Below are 26769 nucleotides of genomic sequence, written 5' to 3'. Positions count from 1 at the left end.
AGAAGCAGTGGTTTAAAGTCAGGTCCCTGTGCCCTGACTGTGAATCGACATGAAACCAATGGGCTCAGGCAGCACAGTGGTGCCTAGCTCTGAGGTGACACACAGCACACATACTTCTTCCCATGCATCTCTCATGTGCTATTTAGATGTTAGAGATCTTCTGTGCTAGAAAAGCCCCAACTGAGTTATCCACCTACACCCGAATTAGTACAGATTATCTACAGACCAGAACTGATCCTCTCCATCCAAAAAAAGCAGCAGTTTCTCTTGGTGGCCAAGATGGCCATGAGTGGCACAAGGGATTTTGTGAAACATTAATATTATCCCTTGCCTGCAGCATACTTGATGTTTCTTTCTGTTAAAGCCTAGCTAGAGGAACACTTCAAACTTCCTCAAAGCTGGTAAACAGCTGTTATTCAGCTGGACAGAGAGATTTCATACATGTGTTTTAGAAACCAGTTCATCCCAAGCCTGGCTTTACCTGCAAAATCTTCAACAGGATCTATGTGGCCACAAAGGAAAGCAGAGCTTTACACTAAGCAACATATATTAAACATCACCTGGGAGCAGCAGCAGGAAAGGCACCTGCAGTGCTGGGAAAATGTGAAGGCTACAAAAAAGCAATCTGCCCTCTTTCTATGTGTTTCATCCTGCAGGACTACAAGATAGGGAAGCAGCTCAGCAGTCAGATCAGTGGGACAGCTATCACCACAGTGCTGGGGAGAAGGAAGGAATACCACAATGAAAAAAACCACAAAGTACCACCACATAGCTTAATCTTTACTAATAAAGCCAAGGAACAAAACATCAACATTTTTCCCCTTTTTCTGCCCAAAGAGCATTTCAAATTTTTAACACTACTGCTTTTTGCAACAGGTGGACTATTACACACGGACAAAGCAAACCAGGGAATATTAAGACATTTTCTACATTTGTAGTTTGATGTCATTTCTGAAGACAATGCCTTGGTGAATTGCACTTTTTCACCTTCACACCATAACTTTCCTTAAGGGGCCACCTAGATAGCACAATGCTGTGATGAACAGAAAGGAGGAGCCACGGGGAAGTCACGGCAGGAAGATGAGGCAGATGCACTGTCAAGACACTCCCCAGCTTGATACAATTCCAGTCTTACTCAATTCCGAGAGGATTCTGCAGAGAATGATGATGCCAGGCCTGCCAGGCCCCACCATGGCAGGCCTGGCTATGGTACAGAAGAGCAGGTAGCTGACTTGCTCATTATCTTGACAGGTACACTCCAGCATCTTGGGGATCTGCTCAACATTCAGCTGTTCTGAGTGTGCATTTATCTGCATATTTTTAAAACTAGCAGGTTTTAATTCCCTTTAGGCTCCAGCCAGCCAAACTCACCTCCCACAGGAGCCATTCCAAGCACTGTAGCCAAGGCCAATATGCATACAGTCACTGAATGAAAAACTTGCCAGCTGACACTCTAGTTAAACAGTCCATACAACAGAGGCTTGGGATTTGCCAGGGTGGCCAGTGTTGGCAGGCAGTTCCTGTAAATGTGGTGAGCCCTTACCCTGTTAACACATCCAGCATGCTCTGCAGCTACAGTAGAGGGGAAGAAACGAAGAGGTGGGGGGTAATATGAAACAGGATCAGAGCTGGCATCTACCTCTTAGTAATTCTTTGAGACTTCCTGCGCAAGTTTTTTTCCAGACATTTCTATGGGTGGGATCAGGGATCCACAGGCTGGAGAAAGAAACAGTTAGCTCTTGGCATTCTCGGCATGTATGAATCTCTCATCGAGATGGTCTCTGCTGGTGCACTGTGCATTGCCTCCGTGACCAGCTCTTCCTGTTCCTCACTGATCCCTCACATTAATAACTCCCTCTGTTTCTCACTTTCTGCTGTTCTGCTCATTTGCTTCAGCCCAGCTGCTTGCCATGCAGCATTCCCCACTCCCACTGCTTTTCAGCATTTTCCCCCATCCGTGGCTGTAGAGATGCAGCTGGGTTTGTTGTTTCCACCTCATCTTCTGCCTTTCCCAGAGGGGTGGAAAAGTCTATTTTGCTGCTCCCATGTTTTAATCCTACCTGACAAACCAGCAGAGGAGCTGCTACACTGTGATGTTAACAGTGCACTGTTTGTGCACTGACACTGCTACTGTTGTCCAGCAGAACTGAATGGGGAAATTATTAACATCCCAAGGGATCTGGCAACACACACTGGAACAGGCTCAAAGAAGTCACCTGCAAGGTGACAAATCAATACAGATTTATACAGAAGCAACAATGCATCTCCAAGCCCAAACACAGACACTGGCACTCAGCAGATAGCCCATAGGTCACAGATATCCCCATGCATGCCCAAAAGGTCAAACTCTGCCATCTGTCACACTCGCACCTGACAGAAGACACCAATTAAAATCAGCACCTGGAATGACAGAGCACAAGGAGACCTGGGGGAGGATGACCACAGAGCCTGAGTGACTGGGAGTGTGCTACACTTTAGGTCCTACCTGGACACATAAGCCTGTTCCATGAGTACTCGGAGTATGTTCCACTTCTCCCAAACCAATGGCCTGACACTCAGAGCATCTGGATGCAAGTCTAGTATTTCACAACCCCCCCACACTACAGGGGAAAGCAAAGCACTAGCAACAGTTAAGACTACAAAAAAGAGCTTTTTCTGTGTGGATTTGAAGAGGAAATATACTTCAATTACAGCCACTAGCAATGGCTTCATCTTGATCAATAATCCTCTGCAGTCTCTAAAAGCAGCTGGTATTTATCACTCCTGTACTGCTATCTGGGAGGGGAGGGCCCAAAACAAATCACCACTTTGGTTCCAAAGTAACAACCATCCTGAGCTACCTGCATGAGAAGCTTGCCCTGGCTCCCTCCCTTGCTCATCTGTATGGGATGCTGCAGGACAGGTTTATTCCAAATCAAAGCCCAGGAAAGGAGAAGCAGTTACACTGTCCAGGCTCTGCTGTTGTTGGCAGAGGGAGGTTAGTCTGAGTGACTCCACCTGCAGTTTAAGCTCACGGCATGGGATGGAGCTTTGCAGCAGTAGAGAGAAGCATCTCTACCCTGCTGTAAGCACCTAACACTAATCAGCTGCAGGTATCAAAGGGAACCTCTCTTTCAGACTTTCAAAGAAGCCTCCCCCAACAGCAGCAAAAGACAAGTCAGATCCCTTCCAACCTCTTAAGTTTCTGAAAACAGAAATGGCCTCATGCCTCTTCATCAAAACAGGCTGATCTACACCAGCTTAGCTTGTAAGGACTGTGGAGAAAAAGGCAGAAAAGAAATGAACACAGAAGCATTTTTCATCTCTTTTTTAGAGCTGCCAGCACACTAGTGAAGCTGGGCACCGTCCTGCAGCGAATTCTCTCTGTGGGTAACCACACTTCAGAAAGCAACACTGCTCTTGTGAGTCATGCACAAAGGTACAGGACGGAGATTCACAGGGAGACCAACTTTTGGCTAACAACAAAAGACTCAGATCAACACACAACACCAATAAACGTGCAGAGCATAGCAAAGACCTGAAGAAGACAAATACAACGGAAAAGAGGAAGTTCAAAACTTGACTTCTCTGGTCCTACATCTGAAGGTGTCACTTTAACAAAACTTAAGTGTGGCTTCTCCTGTTCATGCTGTAATGATTTCATGGTCCTTTGGGGCAGGAGGGGTGAGAAAAGGGCTTTATCCATCTGTCGGTTCAGTGTCAAGTTGGTTCACCATCAGAGGCACTAAACAGTCTCATCTGTTTTGGCATCAGTTTCCTTTCAAAATGATGGTTTTAGCCGTCCTGTTCCACTTTGTTTTCCCTCTTTTGAGGTCTAAGTTCAAACGCTGGAAACTGGGAAGTCTCCGGTACTGAAACGTCTGAGAGGAAGTGAATAGCTCCAGCCATACCTAAAACATAACCAGAAGGAAATCTTTGTGCACATTAAAATAGCACAGCTGACAGCAAAGGCAACAGCACCCATCTAAACACCTCCTTCACTGGGATCTTTTTTTAAAGACGTGAACTTAGGCCCTATGGAAAGGCAAGTTTCCTGTACTTTGCCCAGGAAACCAAATTTTATTTGAGAAGATCAAAGGCAAGAACTAGTTGTCTCTGCTAACATCCCTTCAACTGAACAACCTCAATGCTATTTCAAATCAAGAAAAAGTTAATCCAAGCTTGTACTGTCCTTCATAGTTGGAGCCACTCTTGCTTGTCATTTCACTGGTTAAAAGAAAAAGCCCAAACTTTATTGAACTTGTGAAGTACAGATTCATTTCCTCACTATTCATGAAGAGGTCATCCAGAGCCCAAAGTGCATCACCCAACAGAACTCATAGGGTGACAGGCAAGAGAGTTACAACAAGGAAATCATACAAATAAAAGTTCAGCTTTATGATCAAGCTAAAATCCTATTTTATAAACAGCTATGCACATATAAAGGAACCTTTCTGAATTACAGTATCTGATGGAAACAAATCACTTAGGACAATTCCATAAGATGCACATGCAACTTCTGTTCAAAGCACGCATGTACAGGCAGAATTGGACAACTGCAAGCACTATTTGGGTTACAAAAACAAAGCAAGCCCTAAGTTAAGAGGATTTTTTTCATCTCAAATATAAGACTTCTATATTTTTCTAAAAAAATTACAGACAACTAAAAACTAAAATAAAAGCTGTATGTCAGCATTAAAGCACAAATCATCCTGCTGTTTCCACTGTTTCACCTTCTCAACAAATTTCAAAGCTTTTATATAACAGGTTGTATACATGCTTTTTTTCCTCCCTACAAGAGCATGCAAGGCTGCTCTCAGTAATAGGAATACTTATGCTTTTCTCGTTTAAGCATTAAGACATTAACTTTGTATTCTGCTCTCTTGTGTTCATTCACGCCCTGGATAGTTAATTTGCAAGTATCTCTGCTAGGCTGCTGTCATTTCAAATATCTGCAGCAGGTGGCACACGAGGCTCGTTGTTGCTGGAGCAGCCAGGCCCTACCTTAAATTCTACTTGGATCTGTAATTCCTTGCTACTGATTCTGTAACTTGAGGATGATTCAGGGACTAGAAAATCAGCTACATTAAAAAAAATACAAAGCTCTAGGAAAGTATCTGGTAACATCTTGGAACTTAAGAGATTTGGAACTTACATTGCGTTCCTGTTCAAGTGATTTGGGTTCATATTAAAACTACCTTTTTCTTGGTTGAGTATGGCACCAGAGAAGGCCTAGATCTGACAGCTAGCAACTAGTTTGAGAGCCCCTACCCACAGCTGCTCCTCTGCCCAGTCCATCTGAAAAACCACCTGTGACAAAACTCTTGCCTGAAGTTCTGCTTGCTTTAAACCAAGCTGCATCAGCACAGCAGAATTTTATTCTGGAGTAACACTGGCACCGATTTACATTCAAACTGCTGAAAAAAAACCAGGAGTGAAAGTTGTGATAGTGAATGATTTTCTTTTGTTCTTTTCTACCCCTGCCACCCTGCCTTCTTTTAGGCAGAGGTGATGGTATAGGGGGGGATTTAGTAGTGGAGGAACCCACCAAAGACTTCCCAACTCCTACACATGTGCCAAAATTTCAAGGATGCCCCTCTTTCCTGTAGTACAAAACCATTTGCAACACCATCACTTTACCTTCAAAGAGGGAATAAGGTCGGTCAGGAATACGACATCCATGTGCACCATACTCCAAACACCATTCAGCAAACTGGGGAACACGTTAAAAAATACATTTTTATTCAAGACTGTTAAATGCAAACTTGAGTATCTGAATATCATTAATAGGTATAAAATGTGAAGCAGTGTAAGCAGACACACAACACATAAATCACTGAGATCAATTTGTCCTCCTTCAACCATGACAAGGCCGCAATCAGGTTTTAAAATCTGTACTTGCATAGAGTGAGTTTCAGTTTCATAACAATGTAATAGGTGGGCTAGACATCTGCTTTTTGTAAATCAACCCTTATAGCTGTTAATTGCATTTTGGTTTTCTTTCGTTTCTGTGCACCAATTTAGAGTATTAAATCTTCAGCTGTCATTAATTAGTTTTATTTATTTGCTCTCCCCAAGCCTTATGAAAAATCATTATAAATACAGTTAGACAATTATGGCCATCATTATTTTGTTGCAGGAGATGGATTACCATTAGAAAGAATTAACAGTGTCTTTCTCACGTTTGAGCAGCATTGCTGCAGTAGACATTGCTACATTAGACACACGTGACTTATGAACCACACCTGGATCAATTCAGCAACAACCAGCAACAACCAGCTACTTCTCCTTTGTGGCTCCCCAGAGCATTAGGGGGGCACAAGTTCCCTTCTATGCCTGGATGCAAACCACTACTTGTTCAAAATACACGCATAGACTCCTGCAAAGCAAACAACTGAGGTCTCTCCCTGCTTCCCCTGCAATTTGGCCTACCTGCTAGCAAACATATCAGCCTCACTAGAGAGTGCCCCAGCAACAGAGCTGGGGCTCCTTGGGGTGTAAGCATGATCCCAGAGCCATCGGTCTGTTCATTAGAAGGAAATGGGTGGTATCTCCTCTCTTCCTCCCCTCCCCACTCCATTCTGTTTAAATACTCAGTGGGGAATGATTTTTTCTTCTCGATAGAGGTATGTGCATGTGCGTCCTCAGGAAACACAAGGAGAAACCATAAACACGAACAATGTGATTAAGAACTGATTAAACATTTTTGGGCACCCTCTAGGTATAAATCTCCAAACTATGGTTTAATTATGCCATGTAATCCTGTCTTAAATGTGAGGACCAAACATGCTCATGGCATGTTTCTAAGCTACAATCAATTCTTGCAACACCCACATCTGATTGCACACTAGCCTTTATTATTACTTCCAGCCTGGGAAATGCAACAGAAAATTTAAAAAATGCACCCTAGGCTACTGAAACACAACCATCATATGGAAGTTCATAGCTTCAGCAAAACCCAGATCCAGTAAGCCACAGTATCTTTGTTTAACTGATGGAAGGGGCAAGGGGGGAAGAAAAAATATCTCTAGGAAGACATCTGACATTATTTGTCACACAGACTGGGCATGCTTGCCACCAACAGTGGCAATCACAAGTCTGAACAGCACAGGGCTCAATGCACTGTCACCTGGAGCCCAGGATGCCACAGCCCCTCTCTCCTCCTACAGACAGGCCAGCTAGGTGTGCCTTAGCCTCCTGGGAGGCTGTCTGATAATCTGAGAAGAAAGCTGTGAAGATCAAAGTGTGAAGCACAAACCAGGGGTCTCCCCTATTCAAGTTCTTGTGGTTCATTTGTGAAACAGCTTCATGGCTTTCATGAACTAACCAGGGATTCCAGGTAAGACTCCTTCCCGTGGGCCTGATGTTTTCGTGTGAAGAAGCACCCCTGGGAGGGGAGCCATCTCGTTCTCTCAGTTACATGCCTCTAGGTACCAACATAACATGTCTGCTTCCCTGCATGCTCTGGCTCAAAAAGAAAAGATTTCCAGAATGCCAGAAAAGCAAATTCCTCTGCCTGTTTCAAGATTTCCCCTGAAAGGGGATGCTGAAGATGCTAAGTGGCAGAGTGGCTGCAAATCCGTTGCCTGACTATGGTGGGCACCTCCAGCAGCCTTTGGCCACTGCATCACAACTTCCTTCTTAAATGGATTTCAGGCACGTAACTGAGTCTCTTCCTTCTTCTGGCTCTGAGACAGATACATTTGCTTTTCTCTGCCTAGACATGGACAAACACCAGGGCTCTCTTGGGCCAGAAATGCAGCACCAACAGGAGCTGCCAATGCTGCAGAAGGTGTGCTAGCATGGAGAATGACAGGGAGAGTGCTCAGCAGTGCTGCCAGCAATGCCTGCAGGATGCTGTGGCTCACACATCAGAGGTGGCTGACTCCATGTGTAATAAAGTCACATATGCGCTGTGGGAGTAATAGGGGTTTATTTCAATCTCTAGGATGCAGGTATGTCTACGGGTGTTCTCATAGCACAATGCTTTGGTAAACGTGAGACAAGCAGCAGCTTTTTAAAGCTCTGCTGACAGTGGACAGGCTGAGTGGAGAGATGAATACAATAATTTTACATATGGCAAATATTCACAAAAAAGCACCTAGGAAGCAACTCATCAAATTTAATTTGCCATACTTTGTAAAAGGCCTCAGCTAAAAAGCTGTGTACATAATAGGAAACCTCATGTCAGTGAATTAAACTGAAAAAAAAAATATCCAACAAACCAAACCAAAGTCTTACAGGGTAAGGAAACAGGCAGAGAAAGCCTTCTCCTTCAGTAACTGCTAGCATAGTCAAGAGCTGAGCAGAACTTACACAATTCCAGTGGAAAAATTCTGAATGTGTTTCTCTGCAATTGTATTAATAAAAAAACTCAAAGTGAGCAATTTAGTAACTGCAATTCAGAGCTCTGAAAGCCTCAAACAGGCACCAGCCTGAAAACAAATAATTATAAAAGACTACAAACAGTATTGCTTGAGGACCTGAGTAGGACAGTGGATCTCTCAGTGGAATAATTAGCACCACAAAACATCAGTCGGTTATTGTTCAGGCAGGCTAATTTTCAGGCTCTTATTTTCTCCTGAATATATTTACTCCCTCCCCTCATACAGAACATTTGTGTGCTTCACTCTGCTTATTGAGACAGTGCTTGCCTCACAGACACAGTTGAAGTCATCCAGTCAAAGTGTGAATAAAGTGGAGCAAGTAACGGGCCCTGTTATCTCATCCAGTGTCCCAGCCAGCCCCAGTGCACATCAGTCCACTCCCACCCCAACTAACCCTTGCATGGGCACTGGGATGTGAAAGGGAACAGTGATTTTGCTGGCATGCTGCAGAGCTCACCTTGCAAGCTCGGTAGAGGTACTTTCTGTCCTGAGTTAGGTTATAGAGAGACAAGAAGGAGTAGCCATTGCCAGCAGTACCATGGCAGATCCCGTACCCTTTTCTCAGTAAACCTCTCTGCCAGATGACATCACTGCAATCCATAGCATCTTTCAAGTATTTATCCTCTTTAAAAGTCTATGGAATAGAAACAGAGAATAAACACACATCAATTGAAGTACTAATGAAAACAAAAGGAAGCTGCCCCTGAGAGATGTTCTGCTGTTTGTGTGGGATTTTTCCATATAAAATTTATTTTGAATTTCAATAATCCATTCTTCACAGTCTTTCTTTTCTTACTAAGTTGTTTCTCCTTTCCCCATGTGGTAAAAGAAAAAAACTTTTCAGGTTTTTGTTTCTGAAATTAGGACCCCAAAGAAAAATCTCAAGTTGAAGGCCTTTGGTTCTAAAACCTATAATCTATTTGAAGGGTATGTGGTCCTTTTTTTTTCATTTTCTATTCCCAAACCAGAATTTAAAAATACAGAGATGTGATGCTGCCTCCAAGAAATATAAAACACAATACTGGATATCAAATCTGGTCCTAAATTGCTGGTCTGGTCTTCATGACTAATTCTTCCTGGTTACTGATTGTCTGCCTTCAATTCCATGTCAAAAATGCACAAGAACATCTCTTTACATAGCACAGGACTCTCTTCTCTGTCACAAATACAAGCAGGAACCCTACACTGCCTTTATGAGTACTTGTATTAGTATACTTATATAGTATATACTCAGAAGCAGTAGTCAGTTTGAGCAAAGGAACACTTTTGCAAAGTTTATTGCAACTGAAATGCACTTTAAATGTAGAGGGTTCATCCAGAAAGAAGCAAACAAAAGCAAGTAGTTTAGCTGATTAACACCAGAATTCCACCTTTATAAAGCCACACTGTTACTCACCTTTCCCTAAGCCACTTAACAGATCGACAAACCAACAAAACCCCAAACCAACAACAACAAACCCTACCAAAATAACCCCAACAAAACAAACCTGATGCATGTCCTGGGGTGACATTGTGAGGTTTGTATCCCCAACTGTCTGTTGGGTCTCTGTTGGATATTGCCCTGTGTGCCTTTGGTGTTGGGTCTGGGAGCAGGGGGAAGGGAGAGGCGCGCGGTTTGTTTACAGAAACTTTCCTCCGCCGGCTGGCCTTGAGAGTTGGATTCAGCAACACAGGGCGAGGGACGGAGAGATTTTTTTTTCTTCAGTAGTTAGTTAGCTAGTTAGGCAGTAGGTAGCAGAGGAGGAGAAGCTTCACTTTTTTTTCCTCTTCTCCTGTTTTTTTTCTCCTTTCCTGTTTTTTTCCTCTTTTCTTTTGTCTTTCCTTGGAACTGTTAAAATCTCTCTGGACGAAGGACTCGGGGGAGCACCGTGGGGGCCCGCACCTGGAACCCACCAAGATCCATCCTGCGCAGCGTGTCCCAGTGCCAGAGGGACTGAGACAGAGCAACCACCTCCAGGAAGGACTTCTTTTCTAATCCTGTCATCTCTCCAGAGCAGCACGAAGTCCTTGTCATCTGGTATTGTTGAATTTATTGTGCTGGGGAGTGCTTTGTCTGTTTAATGAACAGGGTTCTTTCCACTTCTCTCGGAGGAGGTTTTTTTTCTTCCCTGAATCGGCTGGGGGAGGGGAGGGAGGGCCCCCTTAGGAGGTTTCCTCCCAAAAATCTGCCTTAAACTTTTACAACTTTTCTGGCGCCCAAAAACGAGGGGCAGGAGAGAGTGGAAAAAACCCTGTACTGATTGTGTTTCTGGCTGCAAGTAATCTGTATTGGTATAAAGCAGTCAGTAGCTATGTTGCTTGAATTTATGTCTCTTGGGGTGGGGGTCTTGATGTGTTTCTGGTCCTTAGGCTTCTTTGAGGTCCTAATACCTTTGTGGTCCTTAGGTTTATTTTCATATCCAGAAATAGCTCCGGTATTGTCCCTAATACGTAGTTTTTACAGCAGAGGGACACGGATTAGAGTAGCTATTGGCCTTGGCTTGGTAATAAGGATTTCTAGGAAGTTTATAAAGGTGCTGGAATCAATTCCTGGTATGTATGGTTCATGGTTATGGTTATTCACCCTGTTTGTTGGAGGAGGAGCAGGGGATGAAACGTTGCAGTCTTTCATTTCCTTCTTCTCCTCTAAATCTGTTACTCATCACTACTGGAGAATGTTCAGTTTCCCCTAAGTGTCAAAGAGACCATCTTTCTGGTATTTAATCTGATAAGCTTCCTCTATACAGTCTGCAGCTTTTCTAGAATGAAGGCTGAGATTTCTAGAGGGGCTGATGAAACCCCTGACCCAGGAGTAGACCCAGGCGTAGAAAATCCTGAGTGGTGTGGAGAATGGGAGGATATGGGCCAACTCCTTAAGGAATTTTCTGATCCTATAGTCTGGGACTTCCCACGTGAACAAATTCAGAATCCAGCCAAGGTGGGAAAATACCTGAAAAAGAAGTACCATGATGCCTCTAAGGGGGAAAAGATAATTGCAGTAAGCTGGGCCCTGGTATATGCTTATCGCACACTGCTAGATACTGTAGGGCAGCAGACAGAGGCAGGGGGGCAGGGATACAAATCAACAGCTACCCCAGTCACTCAGGCTGCAGCCAACACCCCTGTCATGAAGCCAGCAGCTAAATCAGAACCTTAGCCTGAGTTGGCAGCTAATTCAAACAGTAAGCTTAAGCCCCTGGCAGTTGCTCCGGCAAAGAAGCACACACAGAAAACCGATCGACCAGTGGACGACGATGACCCAGGAGAAGGCCCTTCACCAAAATCAGAAGCCAAAGCATCGGGCAAAGGATTGGAAGCCAATATTGATTCCTTTTCCCTGAAGGACCTTCGGGGCCTAAGAAAGGATTACAGGCGACAACCTGATGAATCTATATTTAGTTGGTTAATCCGTCTTTGGAATGCTGCAGGTGAGGCTACAATTCTGGACAGCACTGAAGCGAGGTATTTGGGATCCCTGTCACTTGATCCAGTCATCAACCAACAGATTATGAGAGAGGCTAATCCTCGCAGTCTCTGGGTACGGGTCCTAGGAAGTGTGGCAGAAAGATACCTGTGTGCGGATGATCTCTATATGCAACAAACCCAGTGGAAGACCATAGAACAAGGGATTCAATGCTTGAGAGAAATGGCAGTGGCAGAGATTGTCTTCTCAGATGTCATAAACACTAGGAACCCAGACTTGGTACCATGTACATCTGTGATGTGGTGAAAATTATATGACTTGGGCCACAAGAATACTCTTCTGCTTTAGCAGTAATGAAGCAGGAGGACACAGAGGAGACTGTGCTTGATATGGAAAAGAAGCTCCGGGCATATGCAGATGCTGTGCATGGCCCAAAACATGCCAGAATCGCAGCTGTGGAAACACGTCTCCAGAAACTAGAAGATAAGATAGAGGAGAATCATAAGAAACTCAGGGAGGAGATTAGAGAGGACCTTCTCCAAATCTCAGCAGTACAGCTCAGAGGTTCTGGTACCCAACGCAGGTGCTCCCCAGATAGGGAGAGAGGGTACACTCCATGAGCTGAGCTGTGGTTCTTCCTGCATGATTGCGGAGAAAACATGAAGAGATGGGATGGAAAATCTACTGCTGCTCTGGCACAATGGGTACGTGAAGTGAAGGAAGGAAAAACTCAGGCAGGAAGGTCCACCAAAAGGGAAGCAGCTCCAGTTGCCCATAGACGAACTGCCAGGTATGATGATGATGACATGTCTGACCCCCTTGAAGGAACCTCTAAGACATATGCCCAAGAAAAGAAGGATAACCAGGCTTAGAGGGGCCCTGCTTCTAGCCAGGTAGAGGCTAGGGAAAACCGTGTTTTTTGGACTGTGTGGATTCGTTGGCCTGGCACGTCAGAATCACAAAAATATGAGGCTTTGGTTGACACTGGTGCACAGTGCACATTAATGCCATCAAGACATGTAGGGCCAGAATCTGTCTCTATCGCTGGTGTGACAGGGGGATCTCAGGATTTTACTTTGGTGGAAGAAGATGTAAGCCTGACTGGAAATGAGTGGAAGAAACACCCTATTGTGACTGGCCCAGAAGCCCCATGCATTTTGGGCATAGACTACCTCCGAAGGGGGTATTTCAAAGACCCGAAGGGACTCAGGTGGGCATTTGGGATAGCGGCTGTAGAGACAGAGGGCATCCGGCAATTGAACACCCTGCCTGGACTGTCCGAGAATCCATCTACAGTAGGACTTCTGAAGGGGGAAGAGCAACAGGTACCAATTGCCACTTCCATAGTGCACCACCGGCAGTATAGAACAACTCGAGATGCTGTGATCCCCATCCATAAGATGATTCGAGAGCTGGAGACCCAAGGGGTGGTCAGTAAAACCCACTCACCCTTCAATAGCCCCATCTGGCCTGTGCATAAATCTGAAGGAGAATGGAGATTGACTGTGGACTATCGTGCATTAAATGAAGAGAGTCCACCACTGAGTGCTGCTGTGCCAGACATGCTGGAACTCCAGTATGAGCTGAAGTCCAAAGCAGCAAGGTGGTATGCCACTATTGACATTGCCAATGCATTTTTCTCCATTCCCTTGGCAGCAGAATGTAGACCCCAGTTTGCCTTTGCATGGAGGGGAGTGCAGTACACCTGGAACCGACTGCCCCAGGGGTGGAAGCACAGTCCTACCATCTGCCATGGACTGATCCAGACTGCACTAGAAAAGGGAGAGGTTCCAGAACATCTACAGTACATTGATGACATCATTGTGTGGGGGAACACAGCTGCAGAAGTGTTTGAGAAAGGAAAAGAAATCATCCAGATCCTTCTGGAAGCCGGTTTCGCTATCAAGAAGAGTAAAGTTAAGGAACCAGTCCGTGAGATCCAGTTCTTGGGAGTAAAGTGGCAAGATGGATGGCGTCAGATTCCTACTGATGTCATCAACAAGATTACAGCGATGTCTCCAGCAACCAGCAAGAAGGAAATGCAAGCTTTCCTAGGTGCCATAGGTTTTTGGAGAATGCACATCCCTGAGTACAGTCAGATCGTGAGCACTCTCTACCTGGTCACCTGCAAGAACAATTTCCACTGGGCCCTGAACAACAACAAGCCTTTGCCCAGATCAAGCAGGAGATCACTCATGCAGTGGCCCTTGGCCCAGTCAGGATGGGACCAGACGTGAAGAACGTGCTCTACTCTGCAGCCGGGAGCCATGGTCTGGCCTGGAGCCTTTGGCAGAAGGTGCCTGGTGAGACTTGAGGCCGACCACTAGGATTTTGGAGTCGAAACTACAGCGGGGCTGAAGCCTACTACACTCCAACTTGAGAAGGAAATTTTAGCCACCTATGAAGGAGTTCAAGCTGCCTCAGAGGTGACTGGCATAGAAGCACAACTTCTCCTGGCACCCCGACTACCAGTGCTGGGGTGGATGTTCAAAGAAAAGGTCCCCACCACCCACCATGCCACCGATGCCACATGGAGCAAGTGGATTTCTCTAATTACACAGTGCACCCGTATGGGTAAATTGAATCGCCCTGGGATTTTGGAAATAATTACAAACTGGCCTGAAGGTGAAAATTTTGGTCTCACAGATGAAGAACAAGAGCAAGTGACATGAGCTGAAGAGGCTCCACCACACAACCAACTGCCAGCAGAGGAAACAGATTATGCTCTTTTCACTGATGGTTCCTGTCGCATTGTAGGGACAAACCGGAAGTGGAAAGCCCCACACGACAGGTTGCTGAGGCCACTGAAGGAGATGGTAGATCAAACCAACTTGCAGAACTCAAAGCTGTTCAATTGGCCCTGGACATCACTGAAAGAGAGAAGTGGCCAAAGCTGTACCTCTATACTGATTCATGGATGGTAGCCAATGCTCTGTGGGGATGGCTAGAGAGGTGGAAAGAGGCTAATTGGCAGCGTAGAGGAAAACCAATCTGGGCTGCTGAAGAGTGGAAAGACACTGCTACCTGGGTAGGGAGACTACCTGTGAAAGTCCGCCACGTAGATGCCCATATCCCCAAGAGTAGAGCTAATGAGGAGTATCAAAACAATGAGCAGGTAGATCGGGCTGCAAAGATAGAGGTGTCAAAGATGGATTTAGATTGGGAACACAAGGGAGAGTTGTTCCTAGCCCGATGGGCCCATGATGCCTCAGGTCATCAAGGTAGAGATGCCACCTATTAGTGGGCACTACACCGAGGGGTGGATCTAACCATGGACAGTGTTTCTCAGGTTATCCATGATTGTGAGACATGTGCTGCCATCAAACAGGCCAAGCGAGTGAAGCCCCTGTGGTATGGTGGGTGGTGGTCCAAATATAAGTATGGAGAGGCCTGGCAAATTGATTATATCACACTGCCCCAGACACGTCAAGGTGGAAGCCACCACAGGGCGGCTGGAGACCTATCCTGTGCCTCATGCTACTGCTCAGACCCCCATCCTAGGCCTTGAGAAGCAAGTCCTGTGGAGGCATGGTACCCCTGAGAGGACTGAGTCAGACAATGGGACTCATTTCAAGAACAGCCTTATCAACACCTGGGCTAGGGAACATGGCATTGGGTGAGTATACCATATCCCCTACCATGTACCAGCTGCAGGCAAAGTGGATAAGCACAATGCACTGTTAAAAACCCAGTTGAAAGCACTGGGTGGGGGATCTTTCAAAAACTGGGAGCAACATTTGGCAAAAGCCACCTGGTTGGTCAACACCCGAGGCTCCACCAACCGAGCAGGCCCCACCCAGGCTGAGTCTCTTTCCTGTTTTTTCCCTCTTTTCTTTTGTCTTTCCTTGGAACTGTTAAAATCTCTCTGGATGAAGGACTCGGGGGAGGGCTGTGGGGGCCCGCACCTGGAACCCACCAAGATCCATCCTGTGCAGCATGTCCCAGCACCAGAGGGACAACCATCTCCAGGAAGGACTTCTTTTCTAATCCTGTCATCTCTCCAGAGCGGCATGAAGTCCTTGTCATCTGGTATTGTCGAATTTATTGTGCTGGGGAGTGCTTTGTCTGTTTAATAAACAAGGTTCTTTCCACTTCTCTCAGAGGAGGTTTTTTTTCTTCCCTGAATTGGTTGGGGGAGGGGAGGGAGGGCCCCCTTAGGAGGTTTCCTCCCAAAAATCTGCCTTAAACTTTTACATGCACTGCTATAGACTTAGTCCTTTGGAAAAGGTATCCCCTGTCAAACTATTTAATAAGATAATAGAAGCAACTAACATGCAAGATTCTTAAATTCACATGCTTGATAAAGGAAGTACCTCTCTCCAATCAGGGTTTGCCAGCTGATCAGCTGTAACATTTTGAATTAAGGCCTGGCAACAGCACTTGATTTCCCGGACAAACCCTGCTGTCTGTTATCACAAGTCCTGTGCCGGGCATGAAAGCATAGCCAGCAAAACACACACCAATTTTTTTCTTTCAGCGCTTCAAAAAGCAGAATATAAAGAATAATAGAAAAACATCATATGTTTCATCCCCTTAAACACAGAAAGAGGCCGAAAAGCACACTGCTAGTCAGAACTTGTTTCTATCCCGCTCACTTCCTGCAAAACATTTTGTTCTGGGGAAAGTATCACATTGACAAGGAGAGAGTGGAGAAGTGTTAAGTCAATCTCCTACCACAGTCCAAAGAAAAAGCAACTGTGACTGCTGTTACATGCAGCAATATTTTAAGAAATTTAAATTTCACATTTCAGGTAGAAGCATGAGTAATTATCCCATAAACCAAGCCCGGTTTTCATCAGCCCACCCAGATGCCAACCAGGGAATCTGTCAAGGAGGGCTGTCAAAAGCAAGAATCAATTTGCATAAATTTAATTAAATGGCATACTTTCAAATGCCATGCAAATCAGAAGCACACAAGAAGACAGGTAGCAAACCGAGTGAAGAATGGAGAAAGGCCAACAGCAGGCTTATGGCAGCTCAGCAGTTTTCTTTATGCTGTGGAAGAGGCCTGGGATCTTGGCTCTGACATTAAGTTCTCAAGAGTTATATCTTAATAAAGGAGTAATTTATGGAAGACATTCTTTGGCAAGGCACATGAACCTATACTTTTGAAAACCAACGTAATTGTTAAAACTCTTGGGATGAAGATTCAAAGAATTTAGGCCAATATTCTTACACCCAGGACTCTGATGCCAAATTGTTTAAATATATGTCTCTTCTCCAAGAAAGCCTAGTAACTGCTTGTGCCCTGAGAAGCAATTTTACCCACTCATTTTCTCTTTAAAACATACCAGTGTAAGTATTCTGAGATTTTTAGGTGTCTAGCTTAGGACTCTTGTTCAAAAGCCTAGATCTAGAAATATACTAAATAAAAGCCTTACAAACAAACAGGCCTGCATACAAGTGTCTTGGTAAAGATAGAGGTATATATACATGTACATATATATGTATTTTAGAGCTTGATGCCAATTACACCAAGGTTGTGGGTTGATCACCGCATGGGCCACTCACTTAAGGGCTCAACTCTATGATCTTTGTGGGTCCACTCCAACTCAGAATATTCTGTGAATCTGTGAAATCTATGAACACAGAATCATTCACCTTATAAGCTTGCATGAGCATGTGGATGACTCCAGGGGCACCATGGCACCAGTGAACCAGTCTGTCAGTCTCATTGCTCAGCGATGATGGGTAATTCCCAGATCGGAATTTTTTATGACGCATGTAGTCAATGCTTGGCTTCACTAGCTCTGTCAGGGTCTCCTGGTCCACATTTGCAATTGGCTGAAGGAAACATTAAAATAAACATCACTAAACATATCAACAGAAATAGTAACAAATTGTGTATCAACACTTCATTCTACAATCTGTTTTCAAGTATCCTACATACATGCCCTTGACCCAAATACTGTGAATCACATCCTACAGATTTAATTAATGCTTGCTTATTACACCCTTGTGAAGATCATTTTTATAGTCATTGCAGAGACAAAGAAACTGGAGCACCAGATTGTTACCTGTCTTAATGGAGGTGACACAATAAGACTATGGAAGAACTGAGAACAGAGTATGAAGACTCCCAGACCTCTCTTTGTAACTTAAAATAGGGAGAACACTTACAGGAGAAAGAGTTTTGTACATATGGTGCTCATAATACACACTTCCAACATACTGGGTTGCACATTTTGTTTTAAAGAGAACTATTTCCCAGCCAATGAAGGACAGCGTATATAGCAGCATACCTGGCAAGAGATTTATGAAGGTTGAAGTTTTCCATCATAAGCAAAGCTCCCTGAAGCTGTGGGCTATAAATCTACATTTCCAGTTTCAGAAGCAATAGCTACCTCACCAAATATCTAAACATCTTTGTACTACAAACTCATCCCTCAACTGCTCTTAAGAATTTTCTTCCTAGTTTTTTTGTTTAATTTACATCCTTGTTAAATGGAGAATCCTCCTGCTGCGTGTTCCTTGTAACTAAAGGTTTAGAAGCCAAGTAACTGTTGCGTCTGCAGCTGCTCTTGGTTAGCATTCCCTCCACTACCAGCCCATTTTCTATCATTTTAACAGCAGACCTCTCTATTTTTACACAATCCATATGATTTCTGGGATTTTTGCAAGCTGTGGGAACAACCACAGGCACTGAGGCCTACAGCAGCCTAATAACTGAGCTTATTTTTAAAAATAACTTGTCTTTATCACTGATTCATTGTCGTAAAATTCCACTGCTTGCCAGCAGCTCCAGCACATTTGTATTCAACAGGTGAGCACACTCCTACAATTCAAAGTCTGACAGCCAAATGAAGGAAAACTTTCAACAGCTATATTTTGAGTAACCTGAAGAAACCAGAAGCCTCTCTTTCCCCTCAGCCAGAAAACCACTGCCAGACTTCTTCTAATCTACCAGGTCCCTCAAGCAGACTGTAGGTCTGCACTTTCCTGAGTGGAGCAGAAATGTTCATGCTGCTCATCAGAAGTACACCTGAATACAGAGCAGCTTGTCATGAAAACCCCAAAGCTAATCAGCCCTCACTCAGAAGCCTCCCTGTGAGTTAGGGAGGCTTCATAGGAATGTTTGTTTTGAGGCTCTTGATTTCACATGGCACTCCTGCAGAAGAAGGCAAGGAGGATGGGAACCAGGAATAAATGCCTTCAGTCTTGAGCTGTGCAAGGCAAGCCCAGCCCAGCTCAGAAATCCTTAGGAGGTAAATCCAAGCAGAGCAGAGCTCTTTACAAACCTCCTTACCTTGTGCTTCCAAGAAGATTTGAGTACAAATGAGTTTTTTGCCCAAGCTGCTGAGGTTTCCAGCACTTACTTCAAACAGCTAAAGAGTAACCTACAGGTGTGCGCCCTGACTTTCTGGCCAAGAGCAATGGTATGCAAACAGACACTTCTGCTTCAGGGTTAGTGAAAGGATCTTGGAGTAGAGACTTCCTAGCTAGCACTTCAGAATTCCACCTCTACCTCCTGGATGAGTTATTTAACATGGCTAAGCTCTTATTGTTCCAGCAGCCTGTAAATAACTCCAGCAATTTGTTTCCTCCAGCTTAAGAAGTGTTAGGACAACTGTCTGGGCACATGGTGTGATTCTTGGGGTGTTCTGTGCAGGGCCAGGAGTTGGACTTGATGATCTTGATGTGTCCTTTCCAACTCAACATATTCTGTGATTCTATAAGTGTTGTACAGGAATTTCCCTCAGTAACCTTCACATCTCAGGTGTGATGTTAACCCCCTTTTTTTGGTTTTCAGATAACCACTCAACAAACCATCTCTTGAATTCTTTGATGAAAACACAGCAAAATTCACCCCATTTGGTGTGGGAGGGATGAGGAAAGAATGGGACTCTGATATGCCATCTTCTTCTGCAGTGGATGACTCAACTTTACATGACTCACAATATTTAACATATAGTGAAAAGACAGTAATCTAATGCTGCATAAACAATGGCTTTCTGGTAATTCTTAAAATCAGCAATTACATGTAAAGGAAAAATAACGAGGATGTTAACATGTAGACAGAGTAGCTTCTGTTCAAACCAAAAAGCACTGTGCAATGATTTCTGCTATGAGCCTTAAATAATAAATGAAGGATGGAGCCTTTAAAAAGCGTCCTTTAGAAGACTAGATGTTTCTCTGAAAATCCAGCACTACCACAGAAAGAAAAATGGAAGACAGAAAGCTGAGGGAAGTAGAAGAAGGTGGACAACTTTGTTGAAGAAAGCAGTAGGTAAAGGTAGGAGCACAGTAAATCAGAGCAGCCTGAGGCCCCAGTGGGATGGTCACTGCAGAAAATGGGTGTAGTGAGGTTACAACACACCCCAGGTGGTAGAGCAGTAGCTACTTCTATAGCAAAGTCAGCTGGTTTAACCAGAACTGCTGGTGTTAAGTCGTGTAAGGTAATCTGAAACGCAGAATTTTTGTAAGCACGGAATGGCTGAGCAGTGGCAGCACCAAACACCAGCTCAATCACTTCTGCAGTGAACATTTGTACACAGCTGCAGACTGTAAGGATGTACAGTCCTTCCATTTACCTGAAGAAAATTCATCCTGCAAAAGCTGCCAAGGAAATGGATATTTACAAAGATGTACAGACTGGCAGCGGCATCTTCAAAAACCAGAAAGAGGTGCAATAAAATTTTGCAGCTTTATGACAATCTTCTATAATGAATCTTGGAGCTCTTTTCCCAGATGGTAGAACAGAAATGAGATTTACAGGTCTGTTTGGAAAAACATCATAGTCCTATTGCAAATCTCAGGGCAGAGGGGAATTGATTTCAGTGTGGAAAAGAGGAGGTTTACAGAAGAGAGGAATCTCGCTAAGGAAAACACAAAGAGGAAAGCAGAGGTCATATATACACTAAAGAACATCAGACTTTTGTGTGAGAAAGAGGGGAGCTAATGAAAAAGAAAAACATCTAAATAATAGAAGAATACGGAAGACTAATACGTGATTAAGGACAGTCTCCCAAAAGCACCAAGACAGTGGGGGAAAAAGAAATCACTAGAGAAGAGAGGAAGGGCATGGAGGACAGGAGGTATTAGCGGTACAATAATTTAAAAATAGCAAAAAGTTGAAGAGTGATGGATAGTCAGTAAGTGAATTTTTAGCTGTTCTAACTGCAGGCACCAGAAGAATTAAGTATGAAGATGAGAGAAAGCACTTCACTGTCTTTGCAAGACACCAGATCCTGAAAAGCTGGTGCTCTGAGCCACAGGTCAAGAGTTAATTCATTCTAATGTGATGATATCCTAGTCACAGTTTTCTTCTGCTATCAAAGCCTTAGGTAGCAGCTCTGCACAGCTCTGTGCTGCAGTCTAACTCCAAATTGTGAGACCCTGATCCAGCACAACACTGCACATGCATGAAAGCTGAAGATACTCTGATGCAAAACAAAAAATCACTGCTACTTCACCTCAGCCAAGAGAAGATGCTCTTTACCTGCATGAGCATGTAATAGATCCCAGCCACTCCATGGGCTGCTCCAACATACTGCTTCCTGTGCCACTGGTACAACAGGGGACAACGGTCTGTTTTCCGCTCCTCCTTTGAAAAGTTTTTCCCCGACTCAATAATAGCATCTATGACCTAAGAAAAAGAACACACCCTGATCACCTGTGTTGCTTACTTTGATTCAGAGGATTTCACTTCTGCATTACTAAACCCACAACAAACAAGAAGCCACAATACAGCGGTAGAACAGCAATATTCAATTCATTTGGATTTGAGTGTTAAGGGAGAAAAGGTATTTTCCTTAATAATAAAATCATTTACATTTTAAGAGTAGAAACTTAATCTATCAATATTTCTAATAACATTTTTCCACCAGCCCTGGCTTCTCTGGTTCTGATATCTGCAAAACAGTCATGCATGTTCCCCACACTGAATTCTCTTTCTTTTCACTTAAAATACTTCCACACTTCTGTAGTAAGGTTTTTTTGTAACATGTCTCAAGTGGTCAAAACTAATTACATATTGACCTATTTCCTTGGCTAAACACAGACCCACCCACACTGACCTGTCCCAGCCCCAGCTGGGCAGCAGGGAAAGGGGGGAAGAGGCTGGATGGACAGATGAGATGGGTTTCCCAGCTCTAGGTCCCTCTTCTCTCCAACATCCCTCGCTTAAATTGCTTGAAATATGCATGAGAGCGATCCCAGTTCAACCTCAAGGGTACTGTGATGCTGGATAGAGAGAAGTGTATTACCTCTTTAATAACAGACTGTGGGACAGTGTCTGGACCGATTTCAGTATTCAGGTACAGCAAGGCATACAGGTAACCTGCTCTGCCATAGAGCAGCTCATCTGGAAGTTCAGAATCTATGCTGATGACTGTCCTTTGGAGTTGCAACAACCTGCATCAGACAAGGAAGGTGGGGAGACAGAGTATCTTCTGTGGAAGATGGCTTGTACAACGCAAACTGGATTATGCATTGTAGAAGCCATCAATCCAATCAGAAGTGAACAAATGGTGAAGCCCCACCACCCCCCTACAATCAGCCCAGTCCAGCTGGCTGCTGGGTTTACACACAGGAGCTCTGCACGCCTGCCATCTTGGAGATGGGAAACTGAGAGCCAGAGTCAGGCCAGTATCAGCACCACTGTCAGGATTTTGTGCAGACAGAAACAGATTTTGTGCAGGGTAGGAGATGGAGAAGTCCAGAGAGCTACTCCAGCAAAGACAGAAACCTCCTGGAACCTCTGGGAATTTCACCAAAGTGAGGAACACTTAATTGTACATGTTTAAGAAGGAAAAAAACCCCCACAAAAACCCCAATACCACCATTCGTCATTCCCTCTCCTAAGAAAATATGTTGTCTCAAACATTCAGTACCTCAGTTTTGGAAACGACACTGCTATAATCCACAAGTGTTTTGCTTGCCTTTAGCAATGAAAAAACAAGAAACAAGAAGGACTGGCCATTGTAAGTCTCATTTTCTCCAGAATGACTCTCTGCTAACACTCTACCCATCCATATTAACACTGAGGTGGATCAGAGATCTGTTTTCTGGCCACTCCCTCCCTGTCTCTTCCTACCCTTTTTGATTAAATTGATAAGATGAAACCGTGGTGATGATCACATTTTAAATTGGGGGAGGGGCAACAACAATCTGGATTAAGACCAAATTCAATTCCCAGTTTCCCCCAGCTGTTATTTCTAGAGAAATGTTAGCATTAATATCATGCCATAGCAAAACCACTGACCTCAATCATGTGTTTATGCTGTCCTTGCTTAATACTAGGGAAAAGCTGCTCACAAAAAACAGTTTTATATCTCCTTTCTCAGAACTACACTTGGGGTTTAGAATTAAATGATTTTCTTCTAAACTGTCCACTATTAAGTTTTATTGTTGAACTCATACAACTGGACAAAAAGTTAAAAGTGAAATCACAGATTACATTTTGACATCTATAATGTACCACTCAGCTGATGTCATGTATATATTTGTAAACAAAAAAGTTATAAAATAAGCAATCAAACTAAACTCCTTTTCACTACTCCTCACAGAAATTACTTTCCAAGAAGAGGCAATACTGAAAGATTTACTGCAAATATTATTTTGCTCTACTCATGCTTCTTGCATTACAACAACACTGCTTTCTGAGCTGCATTCAAAATGACATGCCCAAGTTTACTGCCAGTTGCAAAAGCAAAAAACTCCAAACCTAACACTCACTTCAAAACTAAAATACTCATTCAGGAACAACAGCAGAGATTAATCACACTACAATTCTAGACTAATTACATTTCCAAACATAAACCAGAATGGAGACATAGGCCTAGTTGCAAATGCTGCCAGCCTGAGGTATGCCTCTGGACAGTTAGCAGGTGGACTGTGGTGCTGAATGCAAACCCCACAGGGTTCTAGGGCTTCCAGCCCTTGCTGGGATAGCAATCAACTCTGTACCAGCGAAGGCACAGTCAAGTCTCTAATGAAACTACATCTAAATGGGATTTCTTGAGACATTTGTTCCATTTAGATTACTTTGAAAAGGAGCTCAATTTTTTTCAGGCCACCCTTCATATGCTCTGACCTAATTAAATCCCTCGCCTTTACAAATTTGCTCCTGCAAATACTTCCCCTTTGTTATATTAAATTTTTGTTACCTATCAATCTGATACAATGTGTTTCTGTCCAGCTGCTTCCAGATCCTGCAGTGCATGTTTTATAATGAATTACATGTTTTGTGATAAATCTACAATTAGGACCCACTTTTACTTTCTTTACAGAAAGTATCACATACTGCACAAGCACTATATATTGCCAATGACGAGCAATTGTGAAAGACAAGCAAGAAAGTGTGGCTTTTGTTAAATGTCACTTCAGTGCGACAGAATCAGAATGTGCATGCACTACAGAAATGCCCAGCACATCCTGTCCTAACAGGACAGAGGACTCAAGATAAACCACTAAATAGGAATCAAGTGCAAGCCAGCTTTAATAAAGACAAAGCCTATTTTGTATTCTTGTACCAAAAACATACCAGGGGAGAAAGTGCCCATTCTTTAATCCTATCCTCTTAAATTTCCCTTGCAAAAGTCACTGAACTTTTGAAATGCTCTCTACAAATGAAGGGCATGACACTTCCTACCATCAACCACTTACTTGGCAACACATTCTTTAGATTCACTGTCATTTTTCAGTTTGTGGTAAACCACTGCACCCACTGCCAATGGCCCAGCGTCGCCACAGAGGAAAGTAACTCTTCTGCCATTCAGATTGCGAAGGATTCTCTTCACATAATCAAGAGATCGCTGCAAATGGCTCTGGTTTTTCGTGACACGGTACAGTTGCAGATATAAGAGGGCAATACCTGAAACGAACACATGAAAAAGAGAGTTCAACTTACTTTTCTTTCTAAGTGTTATCATATGCTCCTCTTTGGTGCCTCTGAACCAGTAACTCAAATGTGAACAGGTATTTTTGCAAAAAAACATGTCAGTCAAGGGTGCTAGCTTAGGCAGTGTGAAGGCACAGGGCCACTATTTGGATGACATTTCAACTGGATTGTGGGAAAAATAAAAATTATTGGACTGAAGCCCCATGGTAGAGTCTCAATTTCCAAACAAAAGAAGAAAACTCATGACACAGGCCTCAATACTTGGCAAACTGTATCGGGTTTGAATAGCCAAGCTTTGGTAGAGGGGGGCTACAGGGGTGGCTTCTGTGAGAAACTGCTGGAAGCTTCCTCCCTGTCTGGCAGAGCCAATCCCTGGTGGCTCCAAAGGCTGATATGCCACTGGTCAAGGCTAGGCCAATTAGAAATAGTGGTAATGCCACTGTGATAACAGATTTAGGAAGAAGAGTTTAAAAAGTTATTGTGCAGTTGCAATTGCAGCCAGAGAAGAGTGAAGTGAGAACACGTGACAGGAACAACTCTGCAGACACCAAGGTCAGTGAAGAAGGAGAGGGAGAAGGTGCTCCAGGCACTGGAGCTGAGATTCCTCTGCAGGCCACGGTGCAGATCATGATGAGGCAGCTGTGCCCCTGCAGCCCATGGAGGACTATGGGGATGCAGAGATCCATCTGCAGATGGATCTCTGCATCCCATGGAGAAGCACCATGGAGCATGCCAAAGCAGGTAGATGCCTAAGAGGAAGCTGTGACCTATCTGGAAGGAGGCTGTAAACCCTGAAGAGAGAGGAGCCCATGTTGGAACAGCTTGTGGTTGAAGGACTGCACCCCATGGAGGAGTGACCCATGCTGCAGGAGTTTGCAGAGAGCTGTTGCTTGTGAGATGGACTCACACTGGAGAAGTTCATGGAGAACTGTCTCCTGTAGGAGGGAACCCATGTTAGAGCAGGGGAATGACTCTGCCCTCTCAGCAGCGGGTGAAACCATGGAGTATGAAAAGACCATAACCACTATTCCCTGTCTCTCTGTGCCACTGGGGGAGGATGTAGAGCTGGGAAGAAGGGAGAGGTGGGAGGAAGGTGCTTTGAAGGTCTTGTTTCTCATTATCCTGCTCTGATTTTGTTAGCAATAAATTCAATAATATTTTTAATTCTAGCCTGTTTTACCCATGATGGTATTCAGTGAGTGATCTCTCCTGGTCCTTATCACAACCCATGAAGCCTTCGTTATATTTTTCTCTTCCCTGTGAGAGAGGCTTTGTGGGTGCCCTGCATTCAGGCAGTGTCAACCCACTACACAAATAAAACACTGAAGATTCAAAAATTTGAACTAACAAGCACATGTGTAACTGAGTACACTGACTGTACAATACTCATCTATTATATGCAAGAAGTGACTTCCCATTTGATTTGTTAAATGATCTTTTGATGAGTTTTTGGATTCAAGTTGCCAAGTTCTTCATAACCCCCAAAAGTATTTCACAACAAGATTACAAGCTTGTACAAGTCAAGCTGGTTCGTAAAAGCCAGAAGTCAAACCAGGGCTCAGAGAATGCTAAGAGGTACTTCAAGCTTCACTCCATTAAACTCACTACATAGTTTTCCATTAAAACAAACCAAAATCTTAGAAATAACAACAATGTAAGCTGAAGGAAGTAAAACAAATCCATCTAAGTGGATGTCTATTGGCCAATTGCAAGCATACACGTGCAAAAGTAAGTCATTTATCTCCAGACCACATTGTAACTCAAACCCACTTCTGAATGGAGAGAGCACTCTCCTGAGCCTCATCCAAAGGCGAGCACACACAAGGCCCACTTAGCTCACAGAGAGGCTACCTCAGTAGTATAACAACAACAGCACCACAAGAATGCTGGTACATCCTCACGTGTTCCCTGGGCAGGCTCTGAGCAAGCCTTTCTAGGTGAATCTATGAAGAAAGCTGCAGATCTTGGGTAGCCCAGTACAACACCATGGGAACTTGTGGGCTATTTACAGGGATATGTGGAACCCTTTTTTATGCTGCAACAAATGTGTAAATATCTCAGCTTGATCAAAGGATGATTAGAAATGCAGCCATGAAGTCTAGTTCATCTAATCCTTCCTAGTACAACACCCTTAAAATGGCTCCTCCAAGAGGTCTGCC

General features: G+C 43.9%; 1 protein-coding gene across 1 annotated transcript in view; it reads right to left on the bottom strand.

The window, feature by feature from the left end:
- Positions 1–759: 759 nt before the first annotated feature.
- Positions 760–26769, bottom strand: part of LANCL2 (LanC like glutathione S-transferase 2) — a 39036-nt gene continuing 13026 nt past the window's right edge. The window contains exons 3-9 of the mRNA XM_066190635.1: positions 24376–24583; positions 21975–22122; positions 21209–21355; positions 17371–17553; positions 8824–9000; positions 5620–5692; positions 760–3890 (exon numbers count right to left, since the gene is read on the bottom strand). Of these exons, the coding sequence (XP_066046732.1) occupies positions 3775–3890; positions 5620–5692; positions 8824–9000; positions 17371–17553; positions 21209–21355; positions 21975–22122; positions 24376–24583 (1052 nt within the window). The 3' untranslated portion in view covers positions 760–3774. The remainder of the gene's footprint in view (positions 3891–5619; positions 5693–8823; positions 9001–17370; positions 17554–21208; positions 21356–21974; positions 22123–24375; positions 24584–26769) is intronic.

This window comes from Chamaea fasciata, unplaced genomic scaffold, assembly GCF_029207755.1.
Source record: "Chamaea fasciata isolate MVZ Bird 193981 ecotype frontalis unplaced genomic scaffold, bChaFas1.0.hap1 SCAF_1, whole genome shotgun sequence".
Lineage (NCBI taxonomy): Eukaryota > Metazoa > Chordata > Aves > Passeriformes > Sylviidae > Chamaea > Chamaea fasciata.
This window is presented reverse-complemented; position numbering and strand designations above follow the sequence as displayed.